General features: G+C 54.8%; 1 protein-coding gene across 1 annotated transcript; it reads left to right on the forward strand.

Moving 5' to 3' along the window:
* The first annotated feature begins 2,583 nt into the window (after nucleotides 1-2,583).
* On the forward strand, nucleotides 2,584-17,285 carry WNT6 (Wnt family member 6). The gene is made up of 4 exons (XM_036320837.1): nucleotides 2,584-2,870; nucleotides 12,598-12,818; nucleotides 13,018-13,352; nucleotides 14,796-17,285. Exons 1-4 carry the CDS (start codon nucleotides 2,791-2,793, stop codon nucleotides 15,255-15,257), a joined length of 1,098 nt encoding a protein of 365 aa, XP_036176730.1. The 5' UTR covers nucleotides 2,584-2,790; the 3' UTR covers nucleotides 15,258-17,285.
* Nucleotides 17,286-19,394: the final 2,109 nt, after the last annotated feature.

Raw genomic sequence — 19,394 nt, forward strand, 5'->3', positions numbered from 1 at the left:
GTAATTGAGGCTTTGGGAGCCTGTCCATCACAGACTACAGCCCACACCTGCACTGCCCCAGTGCAAGCACCACTGAGCCAATTGGTTCTGGAATGGGACTCTGGGGTGGGAGGAGAGGACAAGGAATTGGGGAGTCCAGGGATGGCCAACTATTCTGCAAGATCTGACCAGAGTACTGCAGGAGGGGTGGGGCTATCTGTGTGTGTTTGTAGGAAAGGTGGGGGGTGGGGGCAGAAAGGCCGCCTGCGGGGGAGAAGGCTTCTTGGCAAACACCCCAGTTTTCTGAGCTGATCCCTGCTCCCTGCCACTGCTCCCAATTCTGTTGTTTCAATAACATCATTTTTATCCACCCCACAGAGAGACTGTGTCTTAGAAGGGGGAGGCGAGGGGCAGGGCTAGGGCATGAGGGGGTGGTAATGGAGAGAGGCTGGGGTCTGGAGGCAGCTGGGACCAGATTTGGGGCGCTCCCTCCTTAGGCAGAGGCAGGGCGGTCCCAGAGCCCTGGTCCCCTGATGACAAAGACAAATACATTAAAATTCTTGCCTCCAAGAAGAATGCAGGATAGGGAGAGCATTTCATAATCTGCAATAACAGTAGCAGGGTGGGGGCAGGGGGTTCAGAACCCAGGCAGTGGATGGGAGGGGGGGCTGATCATTGGCCACCTGCAGCCTCCAGGGACCCCCACAGAGCCCCCAACAGTCTGTTCAGCACCATCTAGCCTGAATGTGTGCCTAACCTGGGCATGTCTTTGAGTGTGCAGTGCCCAGAGTTGGCATTGCCTTGCAGAAACAGCAACTGTGTGCAGGATTAATAGGTGCAGGGCTATGCATGGCATCTGGATGCTGGGGGGGGGGGGCGGGGGTTAAAATGGGAGAGGGCAGCACTAGACCATGTCCTCCTCATTAACTCCCTCAGCCACAGCTCCTCCTGCAGGGCCCCCTCCCCTTCTCTGGAGTAGCCCAGCCCCGCACCAGAACTCTCTGTACCCAGGAATTAGACCAGCACAGCCCAGACACCAGGGCCCTGGGGTGGAGCTCCCAGCAAACTCAGAGGCATCCCTATGTGCCTCGGTGAACATTTCTCCTTTTCCTTTCCCCACTTCTCACCCATCCTTTCCTTGCCCACATCTGCCTCCTCCTGTGGGTGGGCACCTGTGGTCTTCTGTCACACCCCTTGCCCCCCACTCTCATCTTGACCCACTTGTCTCTGCTCTCTGAGGAACTCAGAATCTTGCCTTCTCTGTTCACCACGGGTGTTTTTCTTGGAAGTGGCTTAACCCTCCAAGTTCAGGGGCTCCCCCCACTCAAACCACCAGGCGTCTTGCTGTGGGCGCCTGAGGTGTCTGCACCTCGGGCTTGAAGTCCGAGACCTGCCCTCCCCACCCCAATACCTTCCTAAAGGTTGATGGCCACTCTAGATAGAGGATGGTGGTTTGGAGACAGGCCCTTGCTGTGGAATGTCCGCACCACCTGTCCCTCAGCACCCCTGGGGCATGTGGGGCCGGAGGGGAGGAGCAGGGGCTGCAGCCGTTGTGAGCCCGAAGGCCGTGATGAATGGAGCTGTCCCTCCTTCCCACGGAGCCTTTGATCTCCCCGCGTGGGGAGGGGGCCAGGGGCATCAAAGACATTTTTGTAGCATTAGAGAATCGAATAAATGCCATCTCACCTGCAGCTGGCTCTCCTACCCCTTCTGGCCTCGCTAAGTTGGGGAAGCAACGTGAGGCAGGAACCCGCGGATACGCGAGGCCCGGCTGCAGTTCTGACCCCTCAGTCTCCTGCTCGGCTGCACCCTCGGCTCTCTCGGTCCGAGTCGGAGCGCTGGAGCGCAGACCATCAAGAGGTTCCCCTTGCTGTCTAGTCTCCCCTCCGCACCGCCCTCCCCGGAACGCGGGCTGGGAGAGGCGGGGTGGCTGGGGAGCGAGAGTGGAGGCCTAGGGCTTCCTCCTTTCCTCCAGGAAAGGCTGAGAAGGGGGCATGGGGCGCGGAGGCGGGCCCCGGTAAGGGGTGACCCCCTCCTGAGTCCGCCCGTCCCTACCCTCTAGTTCGATAGACACCCCGCCCAGGAGCACCCAGAGCCCCAGGCGGACTTCCTCTTCTGCTCCCCCCCTCGCTCAAGCAGCGCCCTCCGCACCGCCCTCCCCCCCCACCCACCCAAACTCCCTCATTCCTGGGAAGTTTTCTCTCTTTACAGTCAACAAACCTGTCAAACGTCTCCCTTCCAGCCCGTCCCCCATTCCTCAGCGCCTCTTCTCCCCCCCTCACCCCGCTCCACCCTGTTTCCCCGCCCTCCTTGCCCCCGACTCCCGCGACGGCGGGGGGCTCCCATTCCGCGAGAGGCGTGGTGAGGGGGCGAGGCCGGCGGGTCGGGCAGCCACGAGCGCGCGGCCCCGCCCCGGACCCTCGCTCCCGCCCTCCGCGGCGCTGCGCCTGCCGCCCCGGGGCTCCCCGCTCCCTCCCGAGAGTCCCGCCGCCTGACTGTCGCAACTGCCACCCCAACAGCCTCCCGGCCCCCGCCCCCGCCCGGGCCCCGCTCCCCTCCCACCCCCGCCCCCGGCTCTGATTTCTTCTCCCGAGCGAGCTCGGCAGGAGACTCAGGCGCTGGCTGCCCCGTCCGCTCTCCGCCTCCGCCGCGCCCTGGTCGCCCGGGATGGGCCCCCCCGCCGCCGCCGGAGCCGTCGCCTCCCGGCCGCCGCCAGAGCCGCACTCGCCCTGAAGCCCGGGCCCCGCGTGCACCGACTGGCCCTGCAGCCTCGCCCCGCTGCCCGCACCGGCGGGCGGTAGAGCGGTCACGATGCTGCCGCCCTTGCCCTCCCGCCTCGGGCTGCTGCTGCTGCTGCTGCTGTGTCCCGCGCACGTCGGCGGACTGTGGTGGTGAGTGCTGCAGCGCGCTGTCCCGGTGCGGCTCCCGACGCTCGCTCGAGGGTGGGGACCTCGTGACGGATTGCTCCGAACCGCGGTCCTGCTGCCGCCCGGCTCTACCTGCGCGCTGGGGCGGTGCGGGGGAGGTGCGTACCGCTCTCCTGCCGGCCTCCACCCGAGGCACTTCTCCACCACCGCTCAGGCGGCTCCAATCTACTCCAAACCCCCGCACATTCTATTGCATTTCCTCCTCCCGTGTCCTGCACTCCAGCTCCCTCCCAGGTTATGCGCTCAATCCAGGTCACCAAGGAACTGGTGGGTGGATAGGAAAACGCTACCGGGGAGACAGGGGGGAAGATCTGTAGTTAGAGATCCGAAGAAAAGAACACGCGAGGAGGGCTCTGGATTTAGGGGAGTTGGACCGGATTTGGGAAAAAGAGAGGGACAAGGTAGGAAGTCATAAGCAGGGTCAAACGGCTGCCTTTTCCCCGCCCCACTTTGCCCACACATCTACCTACTTCTCTCTGAGCTCCTTCAGTGTGAGCGGGAGTGGCAGGAAAAGGACGGAAAGGGGAAACTGAGTCAGGACCTTGGCTTTCTCTATGTCCTCCTCCCCGAGCAGAGGAGGAAAGGCAGGAGAGGGACCCAGGCGCCTGGACCTTGCGGATATGGGATCAAGGATCAAGTAAATGTGCAGCTCAGGAACCGGAGAAGGTCCGGTGGAAGGGAGGGAGGCTTGGTCAACCAAGAAATGAGGACATCTTTCCGGAACTGGCCTTAGCTAGAGCAGACACCTAGGCAGCGAAGGGTGCAGCAACTTTGAGTCTTGGGGCTGGAGTAAGGACTGGGAAGGTGGGTGCCAAGTCAGGACCATTCGGATATCTGGGTCCCGCGGACTTTTTCCTTTCCAGTCTCCAGAGCCGCAAAAACCATCCCGGAATAGCTTTAGTGTTGAGAGAGGAGGGACTTGGACAACATCGCTGAGGCATCAGCCAATCCTAAGGAGGCAGGGTCTTGCCTATTTGCATATCGCCACGTCATTGGCTGGATGCTCTACACTCCACTCCTCCCCCATCCCAGGATTTGGAAGGCGGGGTGGAGCAGGCAGGTCTGCCTCTTCTAGGGAGATGGAGAGGAGGATGCCCACACAGGGAGTTGCTGGCGGGAGAGCATCCCTCGGGGTGTCAGCGAGGGGGCAAATTGAGGACGACCCAGGTTCCGGCTAGGCAACATGTGTCCTTTGCTCCTGTCTTAGCATAATCCAGTAGCAGCTTTGAAATAGACCTGAGATCTAACCTGCTCCTTTTGTTAAATCTGCGACCCTTGGGCAGGTCACTTTTTTGCTGCCCGCCCCCCGCCCCCCCCACACCCCCCCAGCAACGTCTCAACCATAAAACAGGGAAACAATCCTTCTACCTGGCAGGCTTAGTCAGAGCATTAGGTGGGATAATTTGCAAAGTTATCTGACATTGGGAGGTACTCCTTAAATGTAGTTCCCTCCTCCACACCCCAGGTTCTCCTAGCCAGAGACCTCCTGGGTGTAAAGGGATATTTGTTTAAGTTTAAAGTCCAGGGTCCCAAGCAAAACTTCGTAAAGGGGTCTCTCTTGTGCTCTCCAAAACCTTTCTTAACTTTGCCCTTTCTCAGGGTGGGACAGGGGTTTCTCCCTGATAGTTGTTGCCTTACCTCCCTTCCCTCTCCATTTGTCCAAATTGTCCTCATCCTTCCGATTAAAATGACACTTCCTCCAGGAAGCTGTCCCTCTGTCTTCTCTCCCTTTGCCTTCTCTGTGCTCCCAATGCACCATCCCATGCATTGAGCAACTACGCCAGTTACTGCATTTTGACAACCATCTCCTCTTGTGTCTCTCTCCCCTGGCCTTGGAAACCAGAGCCTTGGCTTTTGGGGTCCTGGAGGCTAAAAGCGCTGGGGACAGTTTTACGGAGTGTTACTGGTTGGTTGATTCTCCTTCTGGGATTTGTATCTGTGGGGGGACCTTTGTTCAGGAAGGGTTGCTGGGTAAGAGCCAAACCAGAGGGAGGGAGACCTGATCCTTTGGAGACTGACCCTGAAGCTGGGAAGCAAGGAGTGGGGGAGGAGGTGAGGAGGGCAGGTGTGGGAGAACACAGAGGCCTTCATGGCCACAGCTGCAGGGCAAGCAGGGTGCAGAGTGAGGGGCTGGGCTGATAAGATGTCCAGAGACTGCCTCGCTCAGATGCTTCCCAGATAGAACCTGCCTCTCCTGCCCGCCTTGGCCCTTCGCACTCCTCTGTCTGTTTCTGATACTTCTTTCTTTTGGTCGGAGCCCAGATTCCCTTTCTCAGGACCTTTGACTCTAGTTGCTTTCACTCCTGTTCCCACCACACCCATCATTGCCCTCCAAGATCAGGCATGGGCTGATGGCCAGACCCAGCAGCCCAAGTGGCCTGAGGCTCCTGCCATTCTTTTTCACCCTCACCCTCCAGCTTCACTTTGGCCAGGAGCTTTTCCAGGCCAGGAACTTCCAGGCTGTTCTCTGAGGCCTAGGACCTACTTGCTGGCCCTCTTCTCCCTACTTCTCAGGTTAGGGCTCCAGTGGTGGAGGAGGAAGCAGTGACCGGCAGCAGCCCACTGCAGTCCACTCGGACATTCCAGCAGTGGCCAGACTGGGAGCAGAGCAGACCCCAGGAACTCTGAATGACAGGGCTGTCCTGGATAGGAGAGGAGGGTCCTTCCTGGAGTGGAGTGGCCCTGGCCCTGGAATAGGCTCAGGGACCTGGCTCCTGGTTCCAAAGGTTTCTCTCACTTCCGTCCCTCTCCCCCTTGTTCCCTTGATGGAACTGATGCTTTCTAAACTCTGCCCCAGCCTCTTTGCCTGCCTCTCTCACATCTGTAACTATATCCTTGTGCATTGCAGAATCCGAGGACACTGACCAGGCTGTCTTGTCCAGCCAGTGCGCTGACCCTGACAGGTCCTATTTTGGGAATGAGTCAGAGAGAGGGAGAGGCTATAGCTTCCAGGGCACCAGTTCCCTTCTACCTGTTCCCCGACAGTCCCACCCTGAAAGTTCTTCTTAAGTCTGACCCATCTATATTTATCCTTTAATTAGTGGATGTAGAAAATAGCTCACTTTCACAGAATAGCCAAATTAATCTCCCCTTTTCTCTCTTCCTCTTTCCTCTTTCTGTTTTATATTTCCTATGAAAGAAACTAACCCTCCCCTTATTCCACTGGGAAAAGCACCACCCAATCCCACCCCGTCCCCCCATCTCATCTTGCCTTTCACCACCACCCCCTTCTTTATAGAAACAGGAACCATGGGCCTAAGATAGCCTCATATCTGGCCCCACAGGGAGACAGGGAAAAGACAAGGCTCCTTCCTGAAACCCGGGTTTTCCAGCTGTGACCCCCACCCCAAGCTGGGCCTGGCCACCCTTTCCCATCCCATCTTTATCTGGGGCCCTCACCCTTTGTGGGCAGTCCTGTTGCTGGTCCCTGCCAAGCTCAGGGCGCGGTGGGGATGGGGGTGGGGTGGTCATCCAGTCCCACCCTCCAGGCCTCCTGCCTTGGCAGCTTCCCTGGAGGAAGACAATGGTGCTGTGAGCAGAAAAGGGCAGGGGCAAAAGGAGGCTGGCTCAATCTGGGCCAGAGCATGCCCTGAGCCCACCAGAGTCCTGGCACTGTGACACTTCCTGGGAGGTGCCAGCCCTCTCCTGCCCAGCTCTCATCAGAAGCCAGGAGTTGGTGGGGGGAGGTCAGTGGGAGGCTTGATCACCAGGGCTCAGCGAGGGGGATTCAAATGTGTACTTTGATGAAGAAATGCAGCTGTGGAGGGGATGAGGCCAGGGCGGGGCAGGCAGCCAGGCCTGGGTCAGGCTGGCAGCAGGGCACCCAGCCAGCCAGAGCAGGAGGCACTCGGGGAACAGAAGCCTGTCCCTGGGGACTGGGTAAGAGTCCTCTAGCCGCCCTCCTTCCTGCCTGCAATGGGATGGGAGGAGACCTTAGGTGCTGCCTGGACTGCCTGAGGAAGGGAAAGGTTGCTGGGAGGGTTCTCCCGTTTTCCACCTGGCCTCTTAGGCTGGTTCCTCCAGCTCTGAACCCTCCATTTACTTCAGAAATTAGACCAAGACAGGACTTAGAGATCATCTGGCCCCATCTTGTCACTTACAGTAAGAAGTCCAGCAAAGTCCAGGGATAGGAGATGGCCAGAGGCCACACAGAATGTAGGCTGCTGAGGGTGGGAGCCAGGAGCCTACCTCCTGCTGAGGATCTCACCCTGGGTGCCATTGGGGGTGGGAGTCAGGAAAGGGGTACTGAGTTTCCCCCATCTCTGCCCCCACCTAAATATGGGAGAGCAGAAGGCACAGATTGAACTCAGGGGATCCAGTAGGAGGTTCAATGTGTCTACTCTTTGGCCTCCCACAGCCCTGATCAATAGGAAGCTCTCTTGTATGGTGAAGTCCATACAAGAGGAATGGGAAGGAGAGAAGTGTGAGGAGGTGGGAAGGGCAATGTCCAGGACAGGGCACAGGGAACCGAATTGGGGTAGGGTGGGGTGGGGAGGGGTGGTGGAATAGGGTGGCTGGTGGGTGGTGGGGAGGCATGGGTTAATGGAACTGGGGCATCACTGGCTTTGATGTGGTGGTTGGGGTGGGAGTAGGGACTGGGGGAGGGGGAGCAGTAATTAGGGAGTTAGACAGAGCAGGACAGGACAGGCGGGCGGGCACAGGCCCGGGCCCAGCCGCCTCCGCAGCCGTCAGGCAACATTTTTCTGCCCCTTCTCCACCACCCACCTCCCCCACCCCCGTGCAACCCCCACCCACAGCCCCAGGGTTCAGGGCTCCCTCTGCTGGCTCCTGGAGGTGAGGGTCAGATGAGGGACCCCGGGGGGGGGGGGGGGGTCGGGGGGCGGGTAGAGAAAATAGAGAGCTGGCTGTGAGACCTTTCAGAGGAGGCTGGGCATCAAAAGGGTCTGTGATCCCCTTGGCCTCAAAAATCCACCCAGGAGTGCTCATCAGGGAAGGGGGGTGGGAGTCCTGGAGGGTCCTCTGGTCCATGGGCAGGGCTGGTAGGGGAGGAGACACAGGCTGAGAAGTGTAAGTTGGAGAAGAGAGAGTTCTCAGGAATCCACAGACACCGCCTGCTCTCCTACTGTTTGCCCTGCACTGAGCAGGCCAAGAGATAAATAAGGGTGTGAATGGCAAGACAAAAATCACTTGTGGAAGCCCACTCTCTGGACAGTCTCTTTTCACAGGTCACCTGGGAAGTGGGCAGGTGTTACTATTTGCTTCCATTTCACAGATGCAGAAACCGGCTCAGAAGGTTAAGTCTCAGCAGTCATTCAGCAAATACTAAATGCCAACTTCACATGCTAGGGATTTGCTCCACGTCACAGAATAAGCAAGCAGCAGAGCCCAGATCCAACCCCATGTCTGCTGGATCCCCAAAGCCCTGCATGTACTCTGCTACTGATATTATGCTTCCTCATGAGATCTTTGTCTTTAATGAGTTTCCTATCTAATTGGAGAAATAGACAAGAATACAGGACAAAATAATTATGCCACTGGCAGGATTACAAGCACCTGCCCTTCTCCCCCAAATGAGTGACAGGCAGAATGATGTAGAGGGAGGCATGGGGCTCAGAGGAGGCACCTTAGGGCCAGTGGTATCTAAGGTGAGCTTGGAGAGATGTTGGGGAAGATTTTCATGACTTAGGGGGTACGGAGGGGCTGGCTCTGAGTCCAGAAATTTAGCAGTAGAATCTGGGATGGCTGCAGAGTTACCCAATCCTGCTAGGAGTAAGGGCTGTATGGAGGCTGGCATGTGAGGCTACCTAATGTCTTCTGATACCTTTGGTGGCCATTTCCCTCTGGCCCTTTGGTTTTTAAAATATTTACCTAAGTTTCTTGCAATGAGACCCCCCCCCCCCACACACACACACACACACTGAGTGGTCAGTGTTGGTCACCTCCCTTCTCAGATTGTGCATCTGTATAATGGAGGTCAGGTTGGTGGAGCTGGACTGCATGGCCTTGGGCATTCTCTTAGGCCCTGTGAATCTGGGAAAGGAAAGGTAGAGCAGGCCAGGACCCCGGGCCCCTAGAGTGGGATCTACAGATGTTGTGCCCTGGGAGGAAGATTTTGGCGCAGGCCAAGCCAGTTAGAATGGCTAACCCTAGGCTTGTCCCTTCTTGTCTGCATACTGATTTCTTTTAAAACTAGCCTCATTGTTTCTATGCCCAGGAATGTCTACTTGATTAGGATCACAGACCCTACATATTCTATATTACATATTTCTTACCACCTTGTGTTCCAGCCCCCAAAACATGCAGATGTTCCCAAACGGGCACAGCTTCTGTGGGCTGATCCCAGGACAATGCTGACTCAGAGCATGAATAACAGAGTTCATTCCCTAAGGAAGCAGAAGGGAAGGAAGGAGGGTAAAGGAAGAGGAGAGATGGGGGAGTTATTTTTTGATGTGGAGTCAAGTGTTAAAGTTAGAGGGGGTATGCGAGCCTTTCATGCTAGCTCCTCATGTTTCTGAAACCCAGAGAGGGAACCGACTTGCCCAGAGTGGCTCAGCTCACCCAGAGCTGACAGAGACCAGGGTATTGAAGCCAGGCTCAGTGTTTTGCCCAATGCTGCCCTGCCACTCATTTTCTGGAGTTCCCTTTCCTGTGACTTTAGGATGGGAGCAAGAACAGGAGGGCAGGGAGCAAATGGGTCCCTTGGGATTCTGGCTGCTACTACTGCCCATCCCTTCTCCTGACCAGCTTGTAAACAAGTCTAGTTCCCAGGCAGCCAGGAATCCTTCTGAGTCTTCTATCTCTAGCCCCTGGGAAACAGATAAGGTCAAGAGATTTCTGCCTTTCTCCCCTGCATACCCCCTCCATCCCCTGGGACAGGAGGAGGGAGAAGTGAGGGATGGGGCAGAGTAACCTTGGGAAGATAAGGCCAGTCGACCTTGGGAAAGTAGGGAGTTAGAGGACAGGGTTGGGGAGGAGAACTGGAGAACTTAGTAGCAGGGGGGAGTGTTGAGTGTGTAGAGCCCCAGACTCCTAGGTGGAGGCCTGGACATGTGGTGGCAGGAGAGGACCTGGACAGCCTGGGAAGGCCTGCTTCCCTGCCTTTGAATCCAGTGGGAGAAATAAAATGTTTCCGGAAAGCAATTAGGAGTCATAAAGTGACATGTGGACAGGGGCTGGGCTCAAGTAAGGATTTTTCTCCTTAGATGGCTCATTTATTCATTCAAAAACATGTATTAAATGGTTTTCATTATATTATTATAATAATTGTTCATAATATGCAAAATTTTCATTAAAATCGAGGGGAAATATGAATTAAGCACCTTAAAATCTGCCTAGGAGACAAAAGAAAATGACACTTCTAGCTCTCAAGGTGCTTATAGTCTTATCTGCTGACCCTATATGACCTTACTGGAAGCTGCCTCAAATTCTTTTTGTAATGAGGTGAAATAAGTGGCTGGAGGTGAGGATAGATAGATAAATAGATAGAGGTCAACTCTTTTTAAAATTAAAAAAAATGTTTTTATGGATTTCAGAGATGAAGGAAGAGAGAGATAGAAACACGCCTCACACTGGGGATTCGAGCCTACAACCCAGGCATGTGCCCTGATCAGGAATCAAACTGTGACCTCCTGGTTCATGGGTCAACACTCAACCACTGAGCCACACTGGGCAGTAGAAATCAATTCTTGAAGCACCTAAAATTCTTGAAGGTCACTGAGCCACTGGGAGCCCGCTTGGCTGCCCTACCCTTGGCCTGCTCCATCCATCACTTCTCTAGGGTTGGGAAAGGGTTGGGGCCTCCCCAGGCTACAGTTGGAATGCAGTGATGGGCAGGTCCTAAGCATGGAGGAGGGAAGGTCTGGACCAGCGATTTTCAACCTTTTTCATCTCATGGCACACAGAAACTGATTACTAAAGTTCTGCAGCACACCAAAAATGTGTCAATCTGACCCCAAAAATTAGGTATAATTTTGATTTATTCACACCAGACAACTATTGTTGTGTTGGCTGTTGTCATTTTTTTTGTTTAATAATCTAAGGGAAAAGAGGTCAGTGCTATGCACATTTTTACTAATAGTCAGGTATTGCATGTTTTAAAAATTCTTACGGCACACAGGTTGAAAAATCGCTGGTCTGGACTATAAGTCTCTCCACTGAGGAGAGAACGCTGGCTCCTGGACTTCTTGGAAAAGGATGATAACAATGATCTGTCGGGTGGTGTGTGTATGTGTGTGTGTGTGTGTGTGTGTGTGTGTTTGTGTGTGTGTGTGACTTTAAAGGACTTACACATCTTCCTGCAACCACCTCTTCTTCAAGCATCTCACTCCTTAGTGTTAAGTTCTATCTTAAGACCTAAATTCCTCTTGCTGCTATTTAAGCCCATTACATTTCATTGTTGTTGGGCCAGAACATGCCTGGGAAGCCTGTACTTGTGGAGCAAATGGGGACAGTGGGGGGTGGAGTACACTGAAGCTAAACTGAAAAGAAGCCACCTTGACCTTTGGCACCTATCTACCACCATTTTCCTCTACATTTCCTATTTCCTGATGCCACTTTCTCTCCCCGCCCAGAGAGCCTTTTTCTGCCCTCTGTGAAGGGTTTTTGAGTGGTCTCAAATTACCCTCAGCTCCCAAGTGCTCGACTCACTCATTCCTACAAGACAGGCATACCAGTTAAGCATTCAAATAAGAGCAATCTGATGAAAGCCCTTTCACCCAGGTGTGAATACCCAGCCAAGTTAACCTTCACGGGCCTGGTATGGAGACCACATGGTAGAATGAAGGCTGGGAATGTGTGTGGGAGCCAGCATGGTGGTGGGAATGGAGGGATTTCTGAAAGTGTGTGGAGCTTCCCATGAGGTCTTTCCCCACCTCTCAGGGTCCCCCTTCTCCAATCAGTTATGTCACCCCAGTGCACAGGGCTTGGCTTGCTGCCCTGCTGCTCTGCAAAGGCCACAGTTCCTGGAGTAGGAGACGGGTCGCTGTCACCTGCTTCTCAGTGCTTCAGAGACTCAGCCCCCAGCTCCTTCTTCCTGCTCTCCAATTCAGGGAAACAGAGGATCTCAGGGTGGGAGGGCCCACCTTAGAGACCAAAGCCCATCCTTCCCATTGTACAGAATGAGAAACTTGGGCTGGAGAGGGAGTGTGACTTCCCTCAGAGGCTCCATTCCCCAGCCATTCTAACATCAGATGGCTTTCTATAGTCCTTGGAATTGCCCATGCCTTTCTAGCATCAGGACTGTTCAGCTGACACATAGCCAGCTTGTGGTCCACTAAGACCAGTTCTTTTCTGATCTTTTTCTAAAATCTTTTTCTTTTCTTTGACAACCTTCTTGATCTTCCTTCTGTTAATTTCTTCCTTGTCTCCCTTTGGGCAAGGCCTGTTGAATTTTAGTCTTGGCCTATCTGCTGCCAGCTGCCTTCACCTTGAGTCAAATTATATAAGGATTTATTAGTAAAAATGTGCATAGAAGGACAAGATTGAATTCTTGCTCTACAGTGATTTCAGTCTACTCTAGTTAAAAGGGAACACAGATATGGATGGAATGGCAGGGGAACCAGATAGGAGAATCTCAATGTTAGTTGGTGGTGGTGGGAGGCGTATCCCGGCTCCTGGGCTGTGGGCTGAGGGCGGGGGGGGGGGGGGGGGGGGGGTGGTGGTGTTGGTCTCCATCTCTGTCACCCCCAACCCTTGGAGTTACACCCCTGACTTGCTGTGTTTTGCTTCCCAGGGCAGTGGGCAGCCCCTTGGTCATGGACCCCACCAGTATCTGCAGGAAAGCACGGAGGCTGGCAGGGCGGCAGGCTGAGTTGTGCCAGGAGGAGCCGGAAGTGGTGGCTGAGCTGGCGCGGGGTGCCCGGCTTGGGGTTCGAGAGTGCCAGTTCCAGTTCCGTTTCCGCCGCTGGAACTGCTCGAGCCACAGCAAGGCCTTTGGGCGCATCCTGCAGCAGGGTCAGTGTGAGGAGGGAACCTCCGGGCTCAGAGGAGAGGGTGGAAGTTTGGGGAGGCTGCCGGAGCCCCACCTCTCCCACAAATCTTTGGGCACCCTGCCCTGACCCTGTCTTCCAGCCCCACCTCACTGCCCCGCCCACCGCAGTCCCCTAGGACTCAGCTTTGATGCTGTGCTGACTGCTCCTCCCTGTCCCCACAGACATCCGGGAGACCGCCTTCGTCTTTGCCATCACGGCGGCGGGCGCCAGCCATGCAGTCACGCAGGCCTGCTCCATGGGCGAGCTGCTGCAGTGTGGCTGCCAGGCACCCCGCAGGCGGGCCCCACCGCGGCCCCCTGGCCTGCCAGGCACCCTTGGGCCCCCTGGCCTTGTGGGCTCCCCAGAGGGCAGTGCAGCCTGGGAGTGGGGAGGCTGTGGGGACGATGTGGACTTCGGGGACGAGAAGTCCAGGCTCTTTATGGACGCGAGGCATAAGCGGGGAAGTGGAGACATCCGAGCGTTGGTGCAACTTCACAACAATGAGGCGGGCCGGCTGGTGAGTATGGGCAGGGCTGTGTGAGAGGGTGTGCGCGCACAAATGTGGGAACGTGTGCTTGTGTCAGTGGATGTGGGACAGTGTGGTGAATGTGTAGGAGCATTTGTGGAAGTGTGTGAGAAGTGAGGGTGTGAGAGAGGGTTTGTATGTGCAGGAGTGTGTTAACATGTGTGGGAGCTAGTGTGGTGGTGGGGGGCCACTTGGGAAGATTGGTTGGGGGGCTGGGAGAGCCTGGGGCAGGTTGTCACCCAGGGAAGAGGACTAAATTGAGGCTTTTAGGGACCCCAGGTAGAGAGGGCATTCCTCTGAAACAGGACAGGTGGGGTAAAGCTTAGGGTGGTTAGAGATGTGGCTGCCAGGGCAGGGACAAGAGGATGGAGACAAAGGTCTTGAGGTAGGGGAACCAGGAGGTGTGAGGGAGGCCTGGAAAGGGGCTAGACCAAGGGGCAATGGGCTGGATCCTGGTGGAGGCAGGAGGGGGTCAGGCAGAGGCCAGGAAGCTGTGACTGAATCTGGGCTCTTGTCAGCTGGCCTCCCAGCAACCCTAGACCAGGCCCTGCCCAGACTCGGGCAGCCTCTCCCCTTCCCTCTGCAAGGAGGAGGCCCAGGAGCTTGTTTAGGGACAAGAAAGCTATCTGGGCCAGATGTCTCCAAGGGGAAGGACAGAACCTGGGAGGGGGAGGGACACAAATGTCTATAATCAGATTGGTCCCTAGACTCTGAGATTCCAGAGATGATCTTCCTGGGGCTTTTGGCCCCATAAATCTCTAGTGGGGTTGTGACTCTTAGACATAAACAGCAAATAGAGGGCAGGACGCCTAGGTTCCAGTTCTCAGTAGTGCGTCCACAGTGGGCCCCTGCCTCAGTTCTAGGGTGCTCTAGGGGCATCCCCACACATATCCTGTATTTTCTAGAGTTTGGGGCTGAGTGAGGCATGGGCAGGGGGTAAGAAGGGGCCCAGAGAGGTATGTCCTGACAGGCCCACATACCTGTCAGAGAGGGATGGGGAGGGATGGTGGAGACAGACGCCTAAGGGGCGGGCTCTGCGCCTCTGCTCAGCCCTGCCTGGTGCCTTGAGGGTTGGCAGGAGGGAGAAGGTGCGACAGCTACCACCACCACCTCCCCTGCTCCAGGGAGATTCTCACCTGCGCAGTCCATTCTACTTTCTCCCCATCCTCTGGCTTTGGATCCCAGAATCCCTGCGCTGCATTCTTTCCCCCACTCCCCACTTCTACCTCTCCATCATTGTCATCTTACCCTCCACCCTTGATTTCCTCCTCCTCACCTTGCACTCTTTTTTTTGTTTGGTCTGCTCTTTCCTCTCTTCCATTCCCCCCTCCCACCCCACCCGCCCCGCTTATTTTCTGTCTGTGGGTCCTCTGGCCCTTTCCGCGACCCGCACCCCACATTTGTCTCCATCCGCCTGCTCTCTGCTCCCTGCAGGCAGTGAGGAGCCATACGCGCACTGAATGCAAGTGCCACGGGCTGTCGGGCTCATGCGCTCTGCGCACCTGCTGGCAGAAGCTGCCCCCGTTCCGAGAGGTGGGCGCGGAGCTGCTCGAGCGCTTCCACGGCGCCTCGCGTGTCATGGGCACCAACGATGGCAAGGCTCTGCTGCCCGCGGTCCGCAATCTCAAGCCGCCGAGTCGCGCTGACCTACTGTATGTCGCCGACTCGCCCGACTTCTGCGCCCCCAACCGGCGCACAGGCTCTCCAGGCACGCGCGGCCGCGCCTGCAACAGCAGCGCCTTGGACCTCAGCGGCTGCGACCTGCTGTGCTGCGGCCGCGGGCACCGCGAGGAGAGCGTGCAGCTCGAGGAGAACTGCCTGTGCCGCTTCCACTGGTGCTGCGTAGTGCAGTGCCACCAGTGCCTCGTGCGCAAGGAGCTCAGCCTCTGCCTCTGACCTGTCGCCGGCCTCTCCCAAGGCGCGCAGCGCTGCCTCTCTACCTGTGTGACCTCTGGGCTCCAGCAGGAGGCGCTGCCGTGGCCCAGTTTACCCTGGCAAAAGTCCATCTCTCAAGCCTCTGGAAACTGAGGTTGGAGATATTCGCGTGCCCAGGACGGCCCAGTGCGGCGGAGGGATCCCCAGAGGTGCTTTAACGGTTCTGGGGAGACTGTACGCTGCAGGGAGCTCCGCGGTTTCCCTCTTTTGGTCCCAGATGGAAACTTATCTGGGCCTCTGGATGCGGGGTCCTCAGAACTGCTGGCCATGTGCTGGGTGGGTGAGTTTAGTATCAATAAAGATATTTAAACCAATAGGACTGGGACCACAGTTTGGGAGGGGGGCTGGTCTCCTGCGGGTTGACATGGGACCAGGCTCTGGAAGGAGTGTCTAAAGGGAGATGGTTTTGATAGAACTGGGTCCCTCTCCCCCCCCCCCCCCCCATGGGTCTGGGCTCTCCTGGCAACCATGGTGAAGAGTGCCAAATCTCCCCTTGGCATTCTTCTTGTTCACTCTTGTCACACATCTAGGGCCTGGATCTACAAGCCGGGGAAGAAGTAGCAATCCCTCTTTAAAGGAACAGACTCTGAGAGGGTTTGGGGAAAGCAGACGGGAAGCCTCTACTGGTATACTCAGCTCTCATCAACATTCTAGGGGAGTGTGATACCCTCATCTGCCCTTCTGTTTCTGTGATCCCTGGGGGATTTGTGGGTAGACTTTTAGGACCACCCAAGCCCATAGGATTAAAGCACTTTATGAACTATAGAATGTGATGAAATATGTTATTACTAACATCAGACTAAACATTTGAAACTAACTTTACCCCCATTAACACTGAAAAGACTGCTCAGAACAGCATTTCTAATTACACCTAGAGGGAGACAAAGAAAAGTTGTTCCAAGGTTTTTCCTGGCACCCAACTACATTTCCTCCCTTCTAGCTCTTTCTCAGGAAGCTGACGGTTAGTGTGGAGGGAAGAGAGGAAAGGTTTGGGAGATCTGGGCTCTCCAGAGCTGAACTTCATGCCCCCATCGTCCTCCAGAGAGAATGGGGGAGGGAATAGCCAAAAGGCTAGGATTCAAAGCTCCCAATATTGTCATAGTCCAAATACTGTACATGCCCCCTTCAAGGTATGTAGGGCAAAGCAAGAGCTTTGGGTCTGAAGCTGGTGCTGCTGCTTAGAAGTTTACAGTACAGATCATGTGAGTCTCAGTTTCTTTACTTATATAATGGGACTATCCTGTTTCAGTTATCCATTGCTGCATAACAAACAACCCCAACAAAACTACTTCTCACGATCCTTTGGGTCAGGAATTTGTCAAAGCTCAGCTTGGTTGTTCTGCTCTTTATTGACTGTAGTCATTCACTTGGCTGTACTCCACTGGTGGCTGGGCTGGGCTGGACACTCAAAGAGGTTTCACTCATATGTCTAGTGCCTCAGAGCTTCTCCAGTGGCCTTCCTCTCCATGTGTCTAGCTTGGGCTTCCTCAGAGCATGGTGGCCTCGGTGTAGTGGGACTTCTTACATAGGCTGACGTTTGAAATAGACTGTGCCAAACTGGGAGGCAGAAGCTGCCGGTCTCTTCTTTTAGTTCCAGCTTTGGAAGTTGCACAGCATCTCTCTATTGGTCGGCACTAGTCATAGAATCAGCCAAAATTCAAGGGGAGGAGAAATAGACTCCACCTCTCCATGGGAACGTGGCGAAGAATTTGCAACCATTATAATCCATCCCACATCCTCATAGAATTGTGGGGAGGACATCTTTGGACTATGGAGAGCACTCAGCACAGAATAATTTATGTGAAATGTATGCTTAATAAATGGTAGTTACTGTAAGAATGGGAATAGAAAGCAGCTGGGTTGTTGTTGTTGTTGTTGTTTGTAGGTATTAGGCAGACCCTGATTAAAAATAACGATACCCAACTCAAACTAGCTTGGTCCAGCCTGGCCCGTGTGGCTCAGTGGTTGAGCTTTGACCCAGGAACCAAGAGGCCACAGGTTCTATTCCTGGTCAAGGCACATGCCTGGGTTTTGGGCTTGATCCCCAGTAGGGGTCATGCAGAAGGCAGCTGATCAATGATGCTTCTCTCTCATCTCATCGATGTTTCTATCTCTCTCCCTCCCTCTTTTCTCTATAAAACTCAATAAAGACATATTTTTTTTTAAATGAGCTTGGTCCAAAGAAAGTTAATGAATGGGTCTTATACCTTGGAAGTCCAGGGGTAAAAGTGAATTCAGGCACAGTGAACCCAGGGGCCCAAAGGGTCATACGTCTCTTTTCCCACCTCCACCCCACATCTATTGTTTCTGCTTACCTCTGCCTCTCTTTTCATGCTATCCTCATTCTCGCCTACTGCCGATTGACTTTCTCTAAATGACAGCCTACATTCCTAGAGCTAGTGATATGAAAAGGAATGGCCTTCTAAGCAGAAGTCCTGAGGAAGACCCTGACTGGGTCAGCTTGGGTTCCTTGCCTATTCCTGAAGCAATAACAATGTCCAGGGAGATGAACTACTTTGACTGGGATTGACAGCCCCACTAAGACCACAGGGAATAGGGGCACAGGGAGGATGGCAGAGTTCTTTCAATGAAACAGAAGGAAAGGGAACTTATCCTGGACGTGCCAGACCCTAACCATGGCTTCTAGTGCATTTGTCCCCTCTGCCCCTCAATGCCCCTCCATCCTCATCTATGACCTAGCCTGGTTCAGACCTCAAGGATCAGGTTGGGCCCCAGCATGTGGCATGTATGGAAAGGGGGTATAGGCTGCTGTGGGAAGGAAGGAGCATCTGGGTTTTCCTTCCTGCTTCTCCTGGCTCCCTTGGGTCAAATGCCTGGGCTTCAGGGAGGTGTCATGGAGAATTTGGACTTAGAACTTCTTGTACAAGCGGACTTGAATAACTTACAAAGGGAAGAGAGTGGAACTGGTGTTGTGGGCCATGTGGAGGTGAAATGAAGCTTCCTACAGATAGGGTTTTTATTCACATCTCTGCCTTCCCCAGAGCTCTTTGATGGGTACAATACTTTAAAAAATAATATCCTGAACTTCTTTCAGAGACCACCAGAGGGTGCACAGAGCCCAGTTTCCCTATTAAAAGGGACAACAGAACCTGCAGGACGTTTAGGGAACTCAGAATGGTAGGCAGGAGAAAGGATGAAAGGAAGCAAGGAGACCCAGAGACAGTTTAGGTTAAGCTGCTAGGGTTCCAGATTGTCTGGGATGCCTGCCTCCCCATCTTTACTTCCAGGTCCAGGGGAGTGGGGGAGTAGAGAGTGTATGGGGTGGGTGATAGTGGACATTCTTCTCCATGATGCCAGAGAAGGAAACTGAGGCAGTGGCATGAACTGATACCAACCCAAGCATGTTAAAAGGAATTCAGAGGAAGTAGCATGATACAGTGAACGAAAGGCCTAGTTTGCTAGCTCGACCTTGATCAAATCAGTTAATCTCTCTGAGCCTCAGTTTTCCCATCATTAAATGGGGGCGGGGGGGGGGGGTGGTGCCTGGTAGCTTATCAGTACATGTAAAAGTGCACTGCAATCTTTAAAGTGCTAGTCACTTGTTAGGGGTCCATCCTCTGTGACGGAGCCTAGCAGGAGTCTGGGAACAGCTATCTGTGAAGGGTGAGAGTAATGGCCCGATAGGCACCATTTTAACCATTATCCTGGTCCTCTTTAAGATGAGAGAGGGCTCTGTGCTCTTGCACTGCTGCCTGGGGAGGAGGCTGGAAGCAGAACTCAAAAATATCCCATCATACACTGCCCCCCACACACACCTCCCGTTGCTGACCCAATTGCTCAGCCCCAGGCACAATCTGAGCCACCAAAGCTGAGGGATGGAGGACATGTGGAATCAAAGCGATGGGGGAAGAGTCCTGAGATGCTCCAGATGTGCGAGTGACCATGTCAGGAAGGGCCAGGATCAGCTGGAGGCTGAGAGCTCAAGAAACATTTCCCCTTCCCTTCAATGACGAAACAAATTAGGTGTTTGGGAGGCTGAAGCAGCAAGCTATGCTCCCTTACCTTGCTGAGGGGTAGTGGCCCCTGAGACCTAGACAAGTGGACAGAAAGCTCCCGTATCAGTCCGGGACTCCTTCC

The sequence above is a fragment of the Myotis myotis genome, unplaced genomic scaffold (assembly GCF_014108235.1).
Source record: "Myotis myotis isolate mMyoMyo1 unplaced genomic scaffold, mMyoMyo1.p scaffold_m19_p_8, whole genome shotgun sequence".
In the NCBI taxonomy this organism is placed as follows: Eukaryota; Metazoa; Chordata; class Mammalia; order Chiroptera; family Vespertilionidae; genus Myotis; species Myotis myotis.